Here is an 18,301-nt window from a genome sequence, read left to right as displayed (position 1 = left end):
CTTAGGTTCACCAAGTAGGGATTAAGGTTAAGGGATGTCAATATAAAAGCAAATACCCTAAATCGGGAGTTAATGATGATTTATACCCCTGCTCCATGTACACACGCACGCGATGCAAGATTAATTCACATGTGCTAAGTACACACATACGCATGCATTGATACACACATGCATACGAATACACATGCATGTATGTACATGCAGACCGACATACAACGTCAACAAAACCGTGAAATGACAGCACAAACGGGAAGGGGGCTGCGACATTTGTGTTTACTGTTGAACACTTCTGCTTCTAACTGCCTCGTTGTCTGGAGGTTTTGGCAATGGCCAGATCTCTCTCTCTCTCTCTCTCTCTCTCTCTCTCTCTCTCTCTCTCTCTCTCTCTCTCTCTCTCTCTCTCTCTCTCTCTCTCTCTCTCTCTCTCTCTCTCTCTCTCTCTCTCTCTCTCTCTCTCTCTCTCTCTCTCTCTCTCTCTCTCCTCCCTCCCTCCCTCCCTCCCTCCATGGCCCCATTTGTTTGACGTCAACAAACGTTATTTTTGCCGTGTGCGTCTCTTCCGGTCTGGTGGCCGGTTTACGTAATCGCCCACCACAGTACGACGTCGGGTTGACATCCTGCAGTAGATTTCAAATTTTCGCTGCAGGCCGCCCGCCCCACCCCCCCCCCCCCCCCCCCCCCCCCCCCCCCCCGGCCCCCAATGACGCACCTTAAACGCACCACCCCCTTTCAAACAGACAGTTGAACCGGTGCCAGATCAAGGGTTAAGGAGCCATTATCTTAGGTGAGAGGTGGTGAGGAAGGTAGGCGGGGTGAGGTAAGGTGAGGCAAAAGGTGATGAGGTTACCGCTGCAGGGGGAGACGGCCTCCCTCTGTCCGTCGTCAGAGGGAGGCCGCCCTCCGCTCCGCCTGACTCGCTTCATGTCCCTGCAAATATTGTGTCAGGTTCCCTCATCCGAGGATAATCGTAGCGCTAGAGAAAGATGGAGGGAGATAGAGAGCCGGGGAGAGCGAGAGCAGCAGTTCATCCTGAGTTCAGCTCTCTCTCTCTCTCTCTCTCTCTCTCTCTCTCTCTCTCTCTCTCTCTCTCTCTCTCTCTCTCTCTCTCTCTCTCTCTCTCTCTCTCTCTCTCTCTCTCTCTCTCTCTCTCTCTCTCTCTCTCTCTCTCTCTCTCTCTCTCTCTCTCTCTCTCTCTCTCTGCGGCTGCTTTGAAATGCACCATGCAGCTTTGCCAGACAAATTTAAAATACATGAAAAAGAAACACCTTGCACCAGACTCGTACGTCTGCTCACATCGCTCCCAACCGGGAACAGACTCATCTCTCCCGGCTTCATCTTTTACCGTTTTATTTCTTAAATATTCTGTTGGCACAAACTGCAGTTATCTCATCTCTTAAGTGCCTTCGGCCAGTTGTAAATTATTCTGCCGTGAAATCAACCACCTTATCCTTATTTTTAAACACATCGCCCACTCCCTTTTATCCCCGTATCAAATGCTAATGAAAGAGGACCTCATTGGCAGATAGTAGTTAGCCTATCGAACTGCACGGGGTCATATGCCACCTTTGAGCTTCATTTCCAACCACACGGAAACATATCGATTTACATTAGGGAATAGCAGCAAGCTTTGTTCACAGATGAGCCCTAGTCCCTGCTTTAATCAAGACAAATGGACCAAACCACATGGAAGAAATGCACAATATGCAAAAGAGATCAAGCATACAGTAACAATCATAGGGCAAGACATGTTGCCCCCCGGGAATTGTTTTTTCAAAAAAGTAGAAAGGTCAAAAACAAATAGTTAACTTAGCCGTCGGCCGATGGCACTTTGTTAAACAGCGTGGAAACCATTGTTGTCTCCGTCTGCTTTTCACGTTAATGGCCGTCTAGCAAATTGATTTCATGGTAAGACGCTACCCTTCATTGTGTTAGATCAACAGTGTCACAGGGTTCATTCATCAGCCCGATGAGAATAGCATCTCCGTCCGCTCCGTTCGGTCATCAGCAGATCGCATTACTGACACCAGTGAGTCTTTTATGACGGTGGCCATTTTAAATTGGTTGCACAGTAGCTAATAGGTGTTGGGTGTTCACTGGGAGGGAACTGCTGATGCCTTGAGACAGGGGGACCGCCAGAGTTCAAGGGAGTTGAGCTGTGGCCTGTGGTCAATTGGTCCTTTGTCATCCAATCTTGTGGCTTAGGATCTGGGACAAATGACAGAGAAAGGCTCAACTCAATTAGGGCTGATTGACCACCTCAAGAGAACCGCTGCTCCACTTTTACGCATCGGCCCATTTCACGCAGGCAAGCCAAGAGAGAGCGCACTTTTGGTTTGCAATGAGCCTTGTTTGTCTTTTCTCTGCATGGGTTTCAAGATGCAATGCTGAATGGCCCAGTTGGTGTGGGGTGTAGGGCGACATGCACGACTGAATTGATGTCCTTCTTAGAAAACAGTGACAGTAAAGAGGAAGTAGGATTTCATCAAACGAGATCTGACTACAATTATACTAGTTATCATGACGGCATTCAAAATGAGTCAAATCTATTTAAACTACATACGGTTATCTGGTTTTCCTTGGCACTCTCCCTTGCCCTCTCTTCCTCTCCCTGCACGCACCAGGCAGCCAGGCCAGGCGCACCAGTCAGTAGCCCTGATAGAGATTGCGGCAGACAGCCTCCAACAATGGTGTTGGGCCAACAAAGCCTGCTGCTCTCTCTGCAGGCGCTGATGCCTGCTCAATCGCCCCCGCACACTCAGACACACACACACACACACACACACACACACACACACACACACACACACACACACACACACACACACACACACACACACACACACACACACACACACACACACACACACACACACCTCTGCACACCTCTTTGCTGCCACTAGCTGTCATAGTTAGCGTCAAACATTGGACGGGACACAGAGGGGGTGGGGGGCGGCGGGGCGGGGTCCCTTTGACACTGATTTGAGTAATTCACTTATGGCCTTTTGTGATCCAAGTGGTGGAGGGGGGTGGTTAGCCCTGCTGAACCCCCCCCCCCTGGCTCTGTTTAGGCTTTGTTAGGGGGGAGGGAGGGAAGTGATGGGAGGGGAGGGAAGTCCACTCAAGCATAGCACAGTGCTTGTGGCACGAGGGGGGGGGCGCGGGCGGGGGGGGGAGGGGGGGGGGCGGACAAAAGGCGGCGTGGCGCCTTTGAGTAGCGCTACTAATGAGCGGGCTGTGAGGACCCTGAACACACGCGTCGGCTGCTCCATTCAGGACCCTTCACCTACACGGGGGATTAGTGCGGCTGGCCTGTCACACCGCGGATCAGCTATTGTGAGAACTTTTGGGGGTGGAGGTGGAGCAAGGGGGGGGGGGGGGGGGTAAACAAGACCACCCCCCCCCCCCCCCCACCCCCCTTCCAAAACACCCTTCCATGCAAAACTCAAGTGTGAGAGAGAGAGTGGTTCTAAATGAGCCGTGTGGACGAAGCGGACGTGCGACCTAGCACGCGATTGGCCGGCGTCCGTCGTTAGTCAAAGCAGAAGGAATACATTAACATTTACGCCAAGGACGGGCCCCACATCCCTCTTCTTGTCACATGATTACGGCCTCTGAGGACGTGCCTTTCGGACCCCCTGAATGGGGGTTGAGTCTCGCGCGGCGGGGTTCATGTTTCCCGTCGCAGCGCAGAACGCGTTAATATTTACGTTGGGGATGTGCGAGAGGGGGGGGGGGGGGGGGGGGGGGATGGGGGGGGGGTCTGTATACACACACGTCTATTGCTGTGTGTGTATACAGAAGCGGTGCCGTGAAATTACAGATGTGGCGTGCCGGGGAAAGGGGAAGGAGAGCCGCACACACACCGCTGAGAGGGAGCGCACGCACTGTGGCGGCCTGGACTCTGCTCTGCTCTTCTGAACGGCTGGCGATATATGTATGGATATATACGCATTCGCAATGGGACATTAGCCCACAGGGAGGAGGGAGGAGGGGACAAAGTCCCGAGGAAACTAGGGAGAAATAAGGGAAGTGCAGCGGACACAAGTAATCAGTAATGTGTTGTTGATGACAGTTTCATCCGTTTGGAGGAAATAGGAACTTTCGGGGCCTCCGACGCCAGTGGCCCCGAGGCGTATGGTGGCTCGCCTGCCTGCAGCCTTGCTCTGGCACGTGTCGTTCAACTGCTCCGACGAGCCGCTGCAGGGTCGAGAGCGTGGAACCATATAAAGTCACCGTTGGCGCCGCCTGTGTGTTGACCTAAGATAACGAGCCCCTGTTCCAGGATGTTTTACAGTTTTTGTTAAATAGGCCCCTGGTTCACTTGCAGATCCTCTTGGAATTTGGGAGAGAATCAATTAATCTGTGTAGAAGAAGAAGATGGAGTGCAACACACACAAACACAGACACACACGTACGCATATACACTCACACACACAAACCAAACAAATAATGCTATTCGCCTCCGTTCCATCATGGCCTTTTCCCCGGTGAGGACTGATGCATGTAGGCTACGAGAGAGAGTCACGGGTCAGCCAAAGTTTAGCAGACAGAAGTCTATGAGTGAACTTGTGACCCGTTTCCACTGCGCTGCGACTTTATGAAAGAAACAAATACAGAAAAACGATTGCACTTCCTCCTTTTGGCCAGAATCCAACAACAAACACTGCTGAAAAATTTGACCACAATCGCTCGTTTCTCCTAACGGGGGGACTCCAAAGCATGACACCCGCTGGATTCATCAACTCACTATGATATTATCAACCCAAAAGGAGGATTTAGAATCAAGTAGCTGATTGGGATGATTCTTAATCCAGGGAATATGTCTCCCGCTCCGCTGTCGCTATAGCGTGCATGGTGGGGCTGGTGAAAAACAAACAGCTCCTCACCCAAACACCTCCCCTTACACCACCACCACCACCACCACCACCCCCGCGCCCACGTGCCTGAGGGTGGCCTTGCGTGAGCCCTTGGGCTCTGTGGCTTCTCTCTCTTCCTCTTTTCTTCCAATGACCACCGAGAGCCAGGCTTACGACAGACAAACTGCTGCCCAGACCCAAAGCCGCTGATTGAGTGGGTCTGATTTCTTTCAGAGATGCGATCGATAAACCAGAGGCAAGGAGCCTGTTCAGGTTTGGCCTTTTGCCGCGGTGAAGTCGTGTTTCCCGGTCTGGTTGGCTGCGTTACTGTGTCTAGGTAGGTATTTGAAGTATTGTGTGGCTGCGTGTGTGTGTGTTCTAGGCTCAATCAAAGGAGCTTCGATGGATGAATACGTGTGATCTGTCATCTTCAAGTGGGCATTTCAGAAAGCATGCATGCATGCTCCCGCAACACGCAAATCATACACACATTTAATCCGGATAACCAGCCTGTCAGCGCGTTGGAGAAACTGGATGGACAGCTCAGAGAAGGTGGGGCTGGGACAGTTTGGGCACAGAACACACACCTGGAATGTAAACACAGCGCCACCTTAACCCGTAATGAAGGGGGAGGGAAAGCAGAAAACCCACACGGAGTTGGGGACGGAGAGACGGATGTACGGGAGAAACAGGACCCGGATGACAGGAGAATCAAGGCGGAGTGTACGCTGGGAACGGACGGCGGGCGATGGATGGATCCTTCATGGCACCTTAGGGTGCCAAGAGGGAGACTTAGTGGCATCTAGAGGGAAGCACCCAGACGTCTAGAGGGATGGACCCAGACGGTTGGAGGGATGGACCCAGACGGTTGGAGGGATGTGTGCTGATGATAGGAAGGGAGAGGAGGGCGGGTCGGGGGGCAGGGCCGAGTGAATAGGGATCCTCTCCAGTGCCATTTGTAGCCCGCGGGGCGGACTGCGGAGGAAATCTGATCGCCGGGCCACGAGGGGCGAGGCCGGAGCTGTCGACAGGCGCCGTCCGAAGAGGTCCCCGCGGCACCACCCCATCAAAGACCCGGAGGAGCCATGTTGAAAATAGCCGCCGCAGCAGACACACAATCACTAACACGCACGCGCGCACACACACACACACACACACACACACACACACACACACACACACACACACACACACACACACACACACACACACACACACACACACTAACACACACCAAGTCACTAACACAAAATAGAGTCACCAACATACACATACACAAACACAAACACAAACACACACACACACACAAACACAAACACAAAGCGATTCTCTCAGAGGGGAGAGTCTCCACAGTGAGGTTTTATAGGGAGGGAAATAATAAAATGAGACGGATGCAATCGGAAGCAAACAGGCTAATGACGCATTAGCATGATCGGCTAAATATCCTCATAAAGAAAATAACGGGCTTATTACGAGCTGTGCATTAGCCTCCATTGACGTTTCATAGTGCCCTCGAGGTCTGTTCTTTATGTTCTTCAACAGCTCCTTCTGTACTCATGACCTCCATTCTCTATACTCAATACACCCAGGCACAGACACACACACACACACACACACACTCACATGCACGTGCACAGACACACACACACACACACACACACACACACACACACACACACACGCACACACATACGCACACACATACACACACACACACGCACATGTGCACAACCGCATACGCACACACACCAACACACACAACCGACAAGGTTGCAGTGTGTGTCTGCTACCGTTACCTTCTGTTCTGCTGGAGCTCCGATGCGCCCCATTGGCTCGGTAACGTAGGCCTGTGTTTATATCTTTAATCCCCTAATGGATTCCCCATCCCTGTACACAACTCTCTCAAGGGTGCCCTCTGACCCCGCCGCTGTTGGAGCCTAATGCACTGTGGCAGCACGGATTTGAGTCTAAAGAGGGGAACAGTGCCAGAGTTAGGCCTGTTGTTCTCGGCCAGTATGGTGAAATGTTCTTTTTTTATAGCCAGCCTCTCACCCACAATCGTGAACACTTCCTTACAGGACAAAGAAATGCCAACGATTTAAAGATTTGAAGATGCTCGAGTAAACGTGCTGAATGTCGGAGTGTTCATAACATGACTATATACAGGGAGGCTAAAAGTAGCCGACAGTGGTCATCTAATTAATTACCAATCTATTAATTGACACAGATGATATTATTTATTAAGCTGTCAGGGATCCCAGTGGAACAGGTTAAAGGGCAACATGCACACACAGCCTTGCACATGGGTAAACCATCAGAGAATAGCCTTGGACCGGGTGGAAGGAGGAGTGGAACAAAGACAATTGGGGCATGGAGACAAAGGGGCAGGCCACGGTTAATCCCGCAGGGTAAATATTTAACGAGCTCAGCGATTTCAGCAATGGCAGAAACTTGGCACGGGAAGCATCTACAGCCTGCTTACTGTCAACACGCACACAACACAACACATCTCCACAGGCGCGCCTCAAAGAATGTTCAGCGAGAGCCAGTGAATCCCCCCCAAAACGCCAAACCCCTCTAAATCACCTATGTCATCAGCCTGCAGCTCCTGCTTTCAGGATTTATGATTTGTTTGACTTTGGTTTTGGCTAAATTGGTTTCATAAGTTGTGTAATGAATGTATGTATAAATAAATATATACATATATTAGAGACAGAGAGAGAGATAGGATAAGTACACAATTATGTATAGGGTTAGTATTATATATATATATATATATATATATATATATATATATATATATATATATATATATATATATATATATATAGTGAGTGAGTGTGTATATAGTGTGTATATATATATATATATATATATATATATATATATATACACACTCACTCACACACAAAAACACACACACACACACACACACACACACACACACACACACACACACACACACACACACACACACACACACACACACACACACACACACACACACACACACACACACACACACGGGTGTTGTTTTACCAGATCCAGAATCAAGATACATTTGATCTAAATTATACGTTGTAAAACTCCCCACCCATACACACACACACACACACACACACACACACACACACACACACACACACACACACACACACACACACACACACACACACACACACACACACACGCAATATTTGCAGCGAGAACACAATTGGCGTTATGTGTGAAGGGCTTCCTGTGCTCCTCCCTTGGGCGTCACGTCTTGTCTCAGGGTGGCAGGGGAACGGGACGTCCCTCAATGCGTTTCACCATCCACTCATCTTTATTACCCCTCCACCTGCCTTTGACATTTCCTCCCGCCCCTCAAGCATCTGAACATTAAGTACTCTGAGATTCAACAATGTTACTGCGGGTACATACAACCACGTCACTCACTAACACGTTACTATATGTTCCTGCACACTATTCTACGGCACGTAGGACATTTCAAACCACAAAGATCAAGAAAGGCACTCGTTACAAAATGATGCCTGATGTCCTCATATTGATGCCATATAAACATGTATGGTGATAATATAATAATAATAAAAAGAAGGAGCGACAAATCGGGACTCAACTCAATGGGGAGGGACCTATCCTTATCACACCAAACTCTACAATGCCCTTCTCCTGCTCACGGTGTGGTCGTGTGGCACAGAACCTGCGGCTGTAAACGGAGAGCAGAGTGAGCAGCCATAAGGGGAGGGGGCCACAGCGCATGCCACTCACAAATCCCTCACGTTCCACTCGCCTCAATCTGATTGGCTTAGCATCAGAGGACAGCCGAGTTGCGCACTAATGCTACCAATGACAACCGGACTGGGGGAAAAATAGTATCCGACATGAATTTCCCCAACAATTTTTTATTTTATTTTTTTAGAAAAAAATAACAATAATCTTTCACTTGTAAAAAGTACTAAGTAAGCAAGTAAACGACAATTTCAATAAACAGAAAGATAAGCACAAGAAAAATACCCCAACAACATGACTCACTTCCCCAAAAGCTAACCACAGAACGATGGCCCTCAACAACGCTAATGCACACAGGAAACTCTGCACGAAGGGGATTATTACCTTGTCTGCTACATTGCGTTATGCTAATGCTAATACACACTCAGCATAGTTTGTTTGAGCTTGTGAACCTACCAGCAGGGGGTGTGTGCATGCTTGTGTTCATGTATGTTATGTGTGTGCGAGCATGTCGATGTATGTGTGTGTGTGTGTGTGTTGGCTGCCGCCTGAGTACGATGAAGGGAGATAAAGATAAAGCATTGCAGCATTGCGGAACAGCCATCGTTTCGACCAAATTTGAAAAGGCATTTTTGTGCCGCCTGGGGTATCTCCCTGCCATCAGGGGCGGACGGATGCTGGTCTCCTCTCTGAGACATCAACCCTCGCCTGCAGCCCAATATTTTGACTGTGCAGCCTTGCAACTAGCAGCAAGCGCTCTGAAATGCCCCATGACCGTCGGAGCGCTTCAGAGATCCTACAGTAACTCAGAAGCCATCCAGGGGTGTGCTCTCTGCACTAACAGGTTATGAACCTCGTTCACCAGACCCGTGCAGTGAAACAAATGTAGGGATGAAAGAACGGCAGACTGAAGCAAAATCATTTGGACATTGCCCAGTTCATTCAGTGTGCAGTGTATTTTTCAGGCCGCTAGCATCATAATCAAGTCAGTCTTCCTGTCTCTGTGTCTCTGTGTGTGTGTGTGTGTGTGTGTGTGTGTGTGTGTGTGTGTGTGTGTGTGTGTGTGTGTGTGTGTGTGTGTGTGTGTGTGTGTGTGTGTGTGTGTGTGTGTGTGTCTGTCACAAACACTAACACACACACACCTGCTTTGTGTGTCTTCAACCGTCAAAGACACCCAGGCACACATCCCTCTCAGCGGGCAAAATGTCAACAACATTGTCAAAAATATGGACGGGAACATAATTGAATATAATTGCGTTTCAACACACAAATTCAGTCCAGATAATCCGATGATGAGTGCCCTCAAAAAGCAAATGGAAGGATCAAACATTTACATAGTGGCTATAATGGCCAAGCAGGTCGGGCAACTCTATAGCCACTCATCTCCCTTTCAAATGATCATGTCTTCGGGCCTGGGAAAACACAGCCCTCAAACTGGAACCAACTGCCGTCAGAGTCTCACGCCTTGGCCCATGTCACATGCTACGTACGAAATGCCAGGCGGGTGAGCTGTCGGGGGGGGGGAGAGGGGTGGGGGGGCGGGGGCTCACCTTGGAAGAAGCTCTTGACGCGGAGGTAGGAGACGGCCAGGCGCAGCACCGAGAGCTTGTCCAGCTTTGTGATGACGTCGGGGGGGAAGGGCAGAAGGCTGGCCAGCCGGTCCAGCTCGGCATTCAGACGGTCGCGGTGCCGCTTCGACGGGTTTGTCTTCTCGTTGGACGACGAAGGCTTCCTGGTGGTTGGACGACAGATGGACAGACGGTCAGACGACGGACAGACAGGGGTTTTTGGGTGTAAAACACCGGGGGGGGTTGGGGAACTTACACCGAAGAAGGACACAGACACACTTAATATAAATAGTATGTGTGTGAATGCATGCACATTGTAAAATACACAAGGGTAGGGGTCGTTCAATTCACAATAATAATTATAATAATAATTCATTACATTCATACTGTGCTTTTCAGTGCACCCAAAGCGCTTAAATATTGTGTGTATGTATGAGTGGGAGGGGGAGATGACACCTCATACACTGAGAACATCGTTACGTTTGTAGTCATTGCCACACAAGGATCAAGTATCGCACACTAGACACAAATATAAACCATACAGACAACATTTTCTGGCCAAACAGGCAGTAGGTGCTGATATCAATACCCTCTTCCTGATAAGGATGAAAAAATAACTAACCCTTATGAGTTGGCTGCCTACCAAGAAAGGACTGTAATTTAAATCTCAGGGGAAATCGCTTCTAAATGAACCATCCACCGCTACATTATATGTGCATTATGCAGTGAATCCCAATTAGGAAGATGAATAGAAAATAAACGCTCGGTAGAAACACAGCCACCAGAGAGTGTTATGGTCCTCGAAAGCCATTACACACAAATGGGGTAGTAACTAGTTTCTAATAAAGTAAAGTGTGAAGCTGTGCCGTGTAAGAGAGACTGTCATAAGCTGTGGATATCCCTACAGTGATACAGACCAGTTATATCACCTATATAGTCCACGGCGGCTAGTGCCAAGGTTAAATCGAGTTACTCGAGCTAATATGGTGGACTGCGCTCCACATATCTCGCTATAGACTTCACTTGACTTCCGAGAGCTCGCTCACGGCTTCGCCACTCGCAGACAACTGGCTGTGGCGTGCAACAGGCGCCCATTATGGGTCGAAAAACCTTTGTGGGCCTTAGCAAGGCCCACAAAGGTTTTTGTGGCCAGAAAGGCAAGTGTTTGCAGCACACACCATACGCTGTCCTCCTAGGGAGCAGAGTTTGCTATCACTGTGTGTGTTTGTGTGACCGTGTGCGTTTGCTTGTAAATGTATAAGTTTCTGAAGAGTTCAACGTTTAAGCACATTATCGTCTGAGATGAAATAGTTTTTTTTGTTTTCTTATCAATAGCCATGTTTTTGGTTTATTTACTTTTGCAGCCTACTCAAAAATAGAGGAGTAACAGATTAAAGTGAGTTGTTTGTCAAATAATTGGGTTACGTTGTTTGGAAAAAAAATCACGCAGCACTTATTAAATAACTTAATAACTAATATCTTCAAAGTATCTTCAAATTCTGTCACATACAAAAAAAGAGGCCATAAATAGCAGAAGTTAACTAACCCAAAACAATATTTAAAACAGGTCTCTAAATCTATATATCACTTATGGTAGTAGTAACGAAACGTTTTCACTTTTTATTACCACCAATAAAGCTATTGAAGTTAATCTACAAAACAACTCAAATGAAAACAGACAAAAACATTGCCTCAACTTAGTGGTTTGAACTTTTACGCATCCATCACCTCAATAAAGTTCATAAACAGCAATAATAATCGAGCGGACCATGCCCTTGAGTTAACTATAAATTATAATACAACATAGAAAGGATCTATAGAAGTGGTTCTTAACTGTTTTTGGACGGGTTTCCTCCTCTTGCGTCCAGCGTACATGCAATCTCCCGGAGGAATCATGCTTTGGCGCTCCGTGCAGGTAACAGGTGCGCTGTCGATGGGAGACAACAACTTTACTCCAATGCACAAACTAAACCCCAGAGTCTGAAAAGGCAGGCTGATCAAATGGGGTAGAAACAGCTGAGTAAATGAAAAATATTACGATTAATAGTGTAATTATTGAATTTGTTTATGCGTGCGTAAATTATTATGGATCTATTTACAGCACACTATTGCATTAATAATTGTAGAGGACACGCAATACATTTTGTAAGTTTACACATCCGACGTTGGATGTGCAAGAAAGTAAACAAAAAAACAACAACAAAACACATATAATCGCTTACCAAGACACGGTGTGATTATCAGTTAATTCCAGTATAGTGTTTGTTCTTGGGTCATTCAGATAAACGGTCAAACAGCGACAGGGGGCTTCCCAAATGCACTGACTCAGTATGTGAACAAATGACAATTATGATCATTCCCAGGAAAAATAGAATAACGCCAACGTCCAGCGCCGAGCTCCTAGCTGATGTTTTCATCGGCTTGCAATGCTCGGGGCAGATGTGGTGTGATGCTTTATAAGCAATTGAGTCGCCTTCCACTTCCTCGCGTTTCAGGTGGCGGATTCCTCTGAATGACATGTCGAGCTCTTCGCACGCAACTCTCCGCCTCGCAAACAGACCCGGGGAGCGCACACACACATTCGCGCGCGCGCGCACGTACACAAACATTTGCGCGCGCACGCAAGCACACATCTGCTGCTCAGAGCGCTCGTCACCGCAGCGCAGCCAGTGAGGGAGCGCGTATGTACGCGCATCGCGGCGCGCATGGTCGTCGCGCACGGACATTTCTGAGCCGAGCGAGGGGAGGGATCACACGCGAGGGGCAGAGAGCAGGACGGATCTCCTCCGTGGTAGTGAGTCACAGAGGAGTCTCGCGTTCCGCGGGACTGACGCTAACCCCCGGCGGAGAGGAGAGGATATGTCCCAAGGAACGGCTCGTTTAAGGAGAATGGCCCGGCTCTGTTTGGATACTGCTCTCTCTCTCTCTCTCTCTCTCTGCGGACTGAAGAGGGGGATTCTTGTTCTGGGTGTTTATTCGTTGGATACTGCGTGCATATGAAGTTGGTGTATGTATAGCCTACTTGGAACATTTCGGGCGTTGATCTCTGCGCTCCACAGAGTGTGGGGTGGGGGAGTATAGCGGACGTATAGGACGTGTAGGCCTTTATTATTTATCGGTTATTGTTTTATGTATTTTAAGTGTTATTTTGAGAATTATAGATACCACAATACACAGTAGAATTAGGCCTATATGCAATTTATTGGTGACGAATAAATCCCTAACAAAGTTCCTGCTTGTCTCCTTTCATATTCATCCGAGTCAAATGCTAAGGAAATGTAACGTTATATATTTTTTGTTTATTTACTACATTTTCTGCCTAGTCCTGTGTGCTGCTTTATGAAATGTTGTTTGTGCGGCGTGTATCTCAATATACAGGCATAGCCTAATCTTGAAGATAAGTAGTTGTACAATAACAAACGAAGGAAAACTAACGTGACTTGTTTAATGTAGGCCTATATATTTTTTAAAGATGTTGCATGTCATTTCCTTTTTTGTTATCAGACAAATAAATCATGTATTTCTTTATGTATGCTTTCCAACGCTGCGTGTCTTGTTGAAGAGCGAGGAAATAGTTATCAGTAACGTTCGGCTACGCTGCTAAGTCTGGGCTCTTTTTTGCAATCCACAGATCTACCGATAATCAGATCTGGTATTTTTTTTACCGACCACAGACAAATAGTAAAAAGCATATGCAGCCTTTTGACAGAAATGCACAGAACGACTTCCTTAAATATAAAAGATGGCAACACAAAAGCCAGGCCCCTTGGTGTATCGCTTAATATAGAACACAGTAGCGCGCCTCTAGATGTTATGGGGGTATTGCGCATGCGCTAGGAACAAACAAGCGCGCGCGTCACTCCGGAGAACTGGTACAAGGCCAAATAAAAAAGAAAGAAACAAAGACAGACAATAACATTAAAAGTTCAAAGTCTTTAAAATAAAACGACCTAAGCCATGGGATACGAAACACTTTCATGTTTACAGGAGAAACATAAACCAAAAAATCCACCGCACCAAGGGTGCTGGAAAGGCCCGTCCCTTCTAGCTCAAGGCGCTAAAGTAATGTTCCCCACTCAGGCTCGCTCCTCATTATGAAGAACTCTACCTGGTTACTACAATTGCGCTTTCTGATTGGCGGAAAAAAGTCACCTGCACAGCACGACCATCAGATATAATTAGCGCGCCTGGCGCTAATTCCATTTGGTGAGCTGCTGTCCACGAGGTGGGATTGTATTCGTTAGTGTTAAGTGCTTATTATTTTAATTGAGGTCCTCTTTCCATCCATCCATGTGCATGTTAAGTAGCCATTTATAATTCCTCAACAACAATTGTGTTTTGAAGTGAATGGACAGATTTCAATGGAAAAAACAATTAAAGAAAAAGGGTTGACAGTAGCACAATTTTTTTGTGTCGTAAGTGTTACAAATAAATTGAAAACTATCCTTGAGAAGACGACCATGGCCAGTGCCCCCCCCCCCCCCCCCCCCCCCCCCTAATGAAGATGAAGACCTGACGAATGGATCCCTTTAACATAATATAATAGTTTGGTAACGACTAGAATAGCTCATATTTGTCGACCTCATACAGGCGTATGCCCCTCAAATTACCCACACAACCCAATACAACCAGAGCCCAAAGTAAAAAAATAAATAAAATGGATAGAGATGACTAAAATAAGCCCAAAATGATACATCAACAATTGTGTTATCCATGAATGCTAATTTTTGCTCCGCACTCAAGCATGGCTCAAAAGCTTCACCTGTGTTAACTCTGCTTGGACACCTCTGTGAAAATAGTCCTGTATCTTTATTGACTCAACCGGACCAGAAAGTGCTCCCCTAGCAGGTTCATAGCACTGACAGGTCGTTGGAGCCATGGTTCTACCCACAGGCCCCACACCTCCCCCTTCCTGTTCTCTGCACTCTTTGTTTAAGCACCAAGTAGGACTTCATAATATTGCAGCTGGAGCCATAACCAACGAGCCTCCATTATCAAAACCTTATTGATAACATCCCCAACATTCAACATGTTTACGTTTACAAATGATTGAGGTTTAAGCTGGTAAGTATTAGTATAAACCAACAGCCAACCCAATTCAAGCTGCCTTCCAGATTAGCCCTGATAGAAGTTAACCCTTGCACACAACACTACGATGTATTCCACCTGTACACTTTCCTGTGTCTGCTGTGCACTGGCAAAGGGCCTTTCCCTGTCTGGTGTGAGGGCCTGTCTGTGGCTGTGGTTTAGTCGGCATTGCTGAATTATCAGCTACCATTTGCCTGAGAGGCACATACCGAAAGCCATCTGTCAGGAGGAAGGAGGTGGCTCCCATCGATGACTGCGGCTGTTTGGCTCGCCATGAATTTCTAGTAGACATGCTTAGCTTTGTGTCATGACTGCTTTGATTGTAATGGGCATGCATAATTAATGGAATGGTCAATATTGCAAATTGCCATCCACGCAGTGCATCTCTGGCATTTGTAATTTGGCTCAGTGCATATTATGACACGAAGCGGTAATTGCTCGTTAGAGAAAGCAGTACTATCAACTCAAAGACGGCGGGGTCCTGTCTAAACCTGCACTGAAACAATATGATCCTAATACCTTACTCTTGTCTGTATTAGTAGATGAACTCCAATCGTTTTAACTGCTGAATCAACATCATATACTTCATCTTTTGAAACTTGAACCCTATGGCTGGGTGTGTGGGCATCTGTATGATATACCAGCTAGATGCTGAGATTGTGATCCATGGATTGGTGTTGGGGAGAAGATCATCTGTTGGTCCATCTGGATGGGTCACCTGAGGCCACATAAGCCCTACTGTACTGATCAGACCCCGCAGGAGTTCATGGGCAGGGCACTGCCACAAACAACCACTCTGGTACACAGACACACAGACACACACACACACACACACACACACACACACACACACACACACACACACACACACACACACACACACACACACACACACACACACACACACACACACAGGGAAATGCATGTCTTTAGTGTACACTTAATGGTTTAAGGACAACCATTGGATTTTGCATTACAAAAAGTATGAAAATCATGATTAGATGCATCCCCAATCTAAAATCCAAGCAGTCTAAAAGGACATAGCTTTAGATATCAGACAGGGTTAAGATGCAATCAATGAAGTCCCCATTTCTGCCCGCAGACATCGGGGATTGAACTCGGGACCTTTGGGCAACAAACCCAAACAGTCCCGCCACTCCTACTCTCTCCTACCCTATCCGGTGCTTAAACATATGTTCCTCAGAGAAAGAAAACAAGGACCTTTCATTATCTCAAGAGCCTTCGTCACATTATGCAGCAGAGCTATCAATTATAAAATAAACTGACCATCGACAAACCATGGCTCTGGCTCCTCGGGGAGCCTGTGCTGCCGGGGCGCCGCCAGCCCCTGGGAACGTAAACTGTGTTTGGGGATTCAGTGGCAGTGATAATCTTTTGTTGACATTTGGATTACGGGTTTAGGGCTTTATTCTGGGTTGACGTGGCGGTCAGATCCGGGTCACACGAGGGTCACATTCCCTCTCTACCCGGCCTGCATCTGTCAAGAGGTTCCACAGATTCACCAAGAGCCTGTCATCCATGTTTTCTCCCACTGTGAACGAGTGAGTGAGTGACAGAGTGACACAGAGAGACAGAGAGAGAGAGAGAGACAGAGAGAGTGTTGGTGTTGGTGTGTGTGTTAGAGGGCTATAGCAATGCGAGGGCCACATTGTTGTGTAACATCGGTCATGCCTGGGGACCCCATGAGCAAGTGAGTCACAGTGGCAGTTTGACTCAGGAAATGTCTGTTTGTTGCACAAACAACATGCAGTGGGAAGGGCGTTTGGAGTACTTCACTGATGTTGCATGCTAATTATAGACCCCAGTAAAATAACAGGGAATAGGTAGGTGTATTCTTTGGAACGTGTTTATGTCGGTCTGCAGGCATCAGGACTTACGGGGGCAGGGGGCGCGTTTCATCTGGCTTAGTGTCTAAGCACAAATGCTACAATCTGTGCGCGTCGCTAAATCAAAGCTAGCAGACTCGGCCTTGGGTGTCGACGCACACGCACACACGTGCGCAAATACACACAAAGTAAAGCTAATGTCCTCCTAGGTGATGCGCATCACTAAACCAACAGGTTGCAGAGCCAGACAACCACCAACTGAGTTGTACAGACATAAGATCAACGCTTATTGATCCCATTCCAATAGGTCAGAGGATTGTTTCCTCTTCAAACACACCTTTGAATTTGAACTTTGAAATAGATTGAAGATAATGAAATGAACATGAGTTCAACAATTCAGAAATAAAACAAATTTATAGGGGCTCAATGGGGTCCATAGGGATGCAGCAGGGGAAGGAACCATGCCAATAACCCTGTCTGGATCATGAATAAGCTTAACCATATAGTTTAACCATTTGGTTCCCCCTTCTGACACCCCTAGTTTATTGCATTCAGCCCATCATACCCCTAGACAGGAGACCACTTTGGGGCCGGGCGGCAGACATCTTGGCTCGAGGAGCCGGCGTGTTCATATAAAGCCGTTTAATTTTCTTCTTTGGCGTTGCTCCGTGTACACCACCGGATGACCGACGCAGTGTTGTTCCCAACTTGACCACAGCTTGAAAATGTTATTCCCTCCTTCACACGATGGCAGCAGTGCACAGGTCCGCACCGTCGAAAAGAACGAAATTGAGCGTGACTCACTTGGGTTCGCTCACAGCCACACCACAACAATCTTCAATCTGTTCCAAGTAGATTTCGCTCTGTACTCACCGATGGCTTTTAGGCTTCAACGAGCACCTCTGAGTAGAGGAGAGGGAGAGGGAACGTCAGCCGACTTAGGCTCTTGAATGATGCTTTTCATTAAAGCATACAGGAACCCTGTCGCCGGCCTGTCCGGCCTGTCTAAATCCTGCGCATCAATAATCATTTCAACAGCCTTTTGCTATGAGGTCAATGTTTTAGTTTCTTGGGGGATGGGTAGAGCTCCTCACCTTATTCTTTGAGAAAGGAACTATGAAGAAAAATAAAGAAAGCAACAACTACAAAGCGCTGAATTCATAATATAGAATATTATAAAATGTCACTTGTAATTTGGGCCCTCACGTTT

The 18,301-nt window shown here is 47.4% G+C and overlaps 1 protein-coding gene across 1 annotated transcript in view; it reads right to left on the bottom strand.

Annotated features, from left to right (window-relative positions):
• Positions 1–12,689, bottom strand: part of ahrra (aryl-hydrocarbon receptor repressor a) — a 46,049-nt gene extending 33,360 nt beyond the window's left edge. The window contains exons 1-3 of the mRNA XM_030349295.1: positions 12,379–12,689; positions 11,991–12,083; positions 10,139–10,320 (exon numbers count right to left, since the gene is read on the bottom strand). Of these exons, the coding sequence (XP_030205155.1) occupies positions 10,139–10,320; positions 11,991–12,052 (244 nt within the window). The 5' untranslated portion in view covers positions 12,053–12,083; positions 12,379–12,689. The remainder of the gene's footprint in view (positions 1–10,138; positions 10,321–11,990; positions 12,084–12,378) is intronic.
• Positions 12,690–18,301: the final 5,612 nt, after the last annotated feature.

This window comes from Gadus morhua, chromosome 23 (assembly GCF_902167405.1).
Source record: "Gadus morhua chromosome 23, gadMor3.0, whole genome shotgun sequence".
NCBI lineage: Eukaryota > Metazoa > Chordata > Actinopteri > Gadiformes > Gadidae > Gadus > Gadus morhua.
The sequence above is the reverse complement of the archived record's forward strand: the minus strand, read 5'-3'. Positions and strand labels throughout refer to the sequence as shown.